The 2,187-nt window shown below is 34.1% G+C and overlaps 1 protein-coding gene across 1 annotated transcript in view; it reads right to left on the reverse strand.

The window, feature by feature from the left end:
- Positions 1-2,187, reverse strand: part of WRN (Werner syndrome, RecQ helicase-like) — a 147,640-nt gene that overhangs the window by 16,051 nt on the left and 129,402 nt on the right. The window contains 1 exon segment of the mRNA XM_011977717.1: positions 275-437. Coding sequence (XP_011833107.1) covers positions 275-437 — 163 coding nt within the window.

Here is a 2,187-nt window from a genome sequence, read left to right on the forward strand (position 1 = left end):
TGCAGTGAGCCAAGATCACGCCACTGCACTCCAGCCTAGGCAACAGAGCAAGACTCTGTCTCAAAAAAACAAACAAAACAAAAGAATTTCTCAGTATATTTTCCTCTGAGTGACAATGGGAAGAAAGACTGTTTTCCTAAAACAAGAAAAAGAATCACAAAAGGTTTTCATAATAGCATAAAGGATTAGTGCTGTTAAAAGCGAAAAATATTAGTAGATTGCTTGTTTACTTCATCAAGTCATTAAGGGTGCAGAGGCAGGCCATGCTTCTCACCTGAGTTGACGGGAGGGTTTCGGATAACATCAGCAATAATCTTCTGAACCTCTGGAGTAAGACCTGCTCGCTCCAAATCAAGGGGGCAGCCAGCTTTCACCGCTTGGGATAAGTGCATGCCAATCGTCATGAGAGGCAGAATCCTGCTCTCAGCTATGCTCTTCTAGAGAAAGAACAGCAAAAGAACCCAGTGAATTTTAAAAGTGTCCACTCTACTCATGGAAAGAAAATGTCCAAAACATTCAGGTAGTAAATGCTCAGTGTGAAATAAACAATGAACTAAACCTTTACTTAAACTTTTCATTTTCAGAATTTCTTTAAAACTACCCCCATTATAGCTCTCCATAGGTTCTACTTTTTATACTTATTAAACTGTATTGAATAAAACAAAATCACCCAGCTTCAGCGAAGAATTCAATCCTCGCCCCTCTCTATTCACTTTAGAAAACCATTAGTGGCAGAGAAGTCATTCTCTGTAAGTCTAACAGTTGTTACGACCTTCTGAAAACACAGTAAACTGTAACCCAATACTCTATACACTTGAAATAACACGTGATGGTTTGGTTACACGAATTTCCAAGAAGACAAATCCTAAAATGCTTAGCGATAACATAAGGCTCCAGATGCATTCTATAAAAGGTTCCTGAGAAGACTCTAATAGGTGTTTGAAATTGGCTCTATTCATAAAATAATAATAACCACAGTTCCACAAGGGGTGTCAGCATTTTCCTATCATTGAACTTCACATGAACAGTGCTACATATTTATATGGTTCTTTAAACAAATGTGGCTGCAAATACATTTCAGATACTTATTAGGTAAAACATTCTTTTAAACACCCAGAAAGCTTAGTCACTCAGCTCTAACTTATTTCATGATCCTCTCTTTCAATACATTTTCAAAGTCTGAATTTAGACTGTATTTGCATGAATGTTGACACTTTCACAGAATAGAGCATTTAAGGCAAAGTTTTTCATCCTTCAAAGGGAGGTTTTAAATTACTTTCATTAAATGTCTACTACAAAAGTGTGCACCATGTGTGCATAATATCAGGGTTATTTGATAGCAGGTTTCAAATTACCTCCAACTAATTGTAGTATTGCTCCTGATTAATTAGTCCTAAGCATGTTTAATTCTGCGGTTAACTGGCAAGACTCTCTCAGACTCCTGGGAGGTAAGAATAATTATACCACCATATCACACAATAAAATACAACCAAATAATACCAAAAGCCACAAATGAAGATATAACAGTCTTCACATTTTTAACCATGAATACACAAACTAATACATGAAACCCTGTATTACAACTGAGCATTAGAATACACTTTATTCGGAAAATTTGGAGCCAATACCAAATTTTCTTAGTAACTGTTTTCATTTCTACTATACATACATGGTCAAACTAGGTATATACAGGCATTTTTAACATGTACATAGAAGTTATTATTTACATAAGAAATTGAACTTAAAATTCCCATTTTGTGTTCTATTTCAAAAATAGTATAATGGAATTATTTGGTTTCTTAGGCAATGGTTTTTGTAAGGAACTTTAAGAAACATGACTGTCAAATTAAAACATTTATTCAGTAAGTAAGATAAGTTATGGACTGTTTATTCTTATTTATTTTAAATGATAAAACCTGAACAAAAGGTGTGTGATACAGGCACTAGTGGATGGAACCAGAGACAATAGAAAAGCAGGCATTGGACCATATCTGTTGTTACAAATCAGCTAAATGTCAAGAGGATGAGAATTCAAATTAAACTTACCTGTAAGTCTCATTTTGTCACATTCCATTAAAAACTTACTCTCCATTTTGTATACAAAAAACCTCAACAGCCTTAAAGATTTATCTTAGATCATTGAAGAAACATTACATATAGTCTTTTTTTTTTTTTTTTTTTTTTTTT

The sequence above is a fragment of the Mandrillus leucophaeus genome, unplaced genomic scaffold, assembly GCF_000951045.1.
Source record: "Mandrillus leucophaeus isolate KB7577 unplaced genomic scaffold, Mleu.le_1.0 Scaffold183, whole genome shotgun sequence".
Taxonomy (NCBI): domain Eukaryota; kingdom Metazoa; phylum Chordata; class Mammalia; order Primates; family Cercopithecidae; genus Mandrillus; species Mandrillus leucophaeus.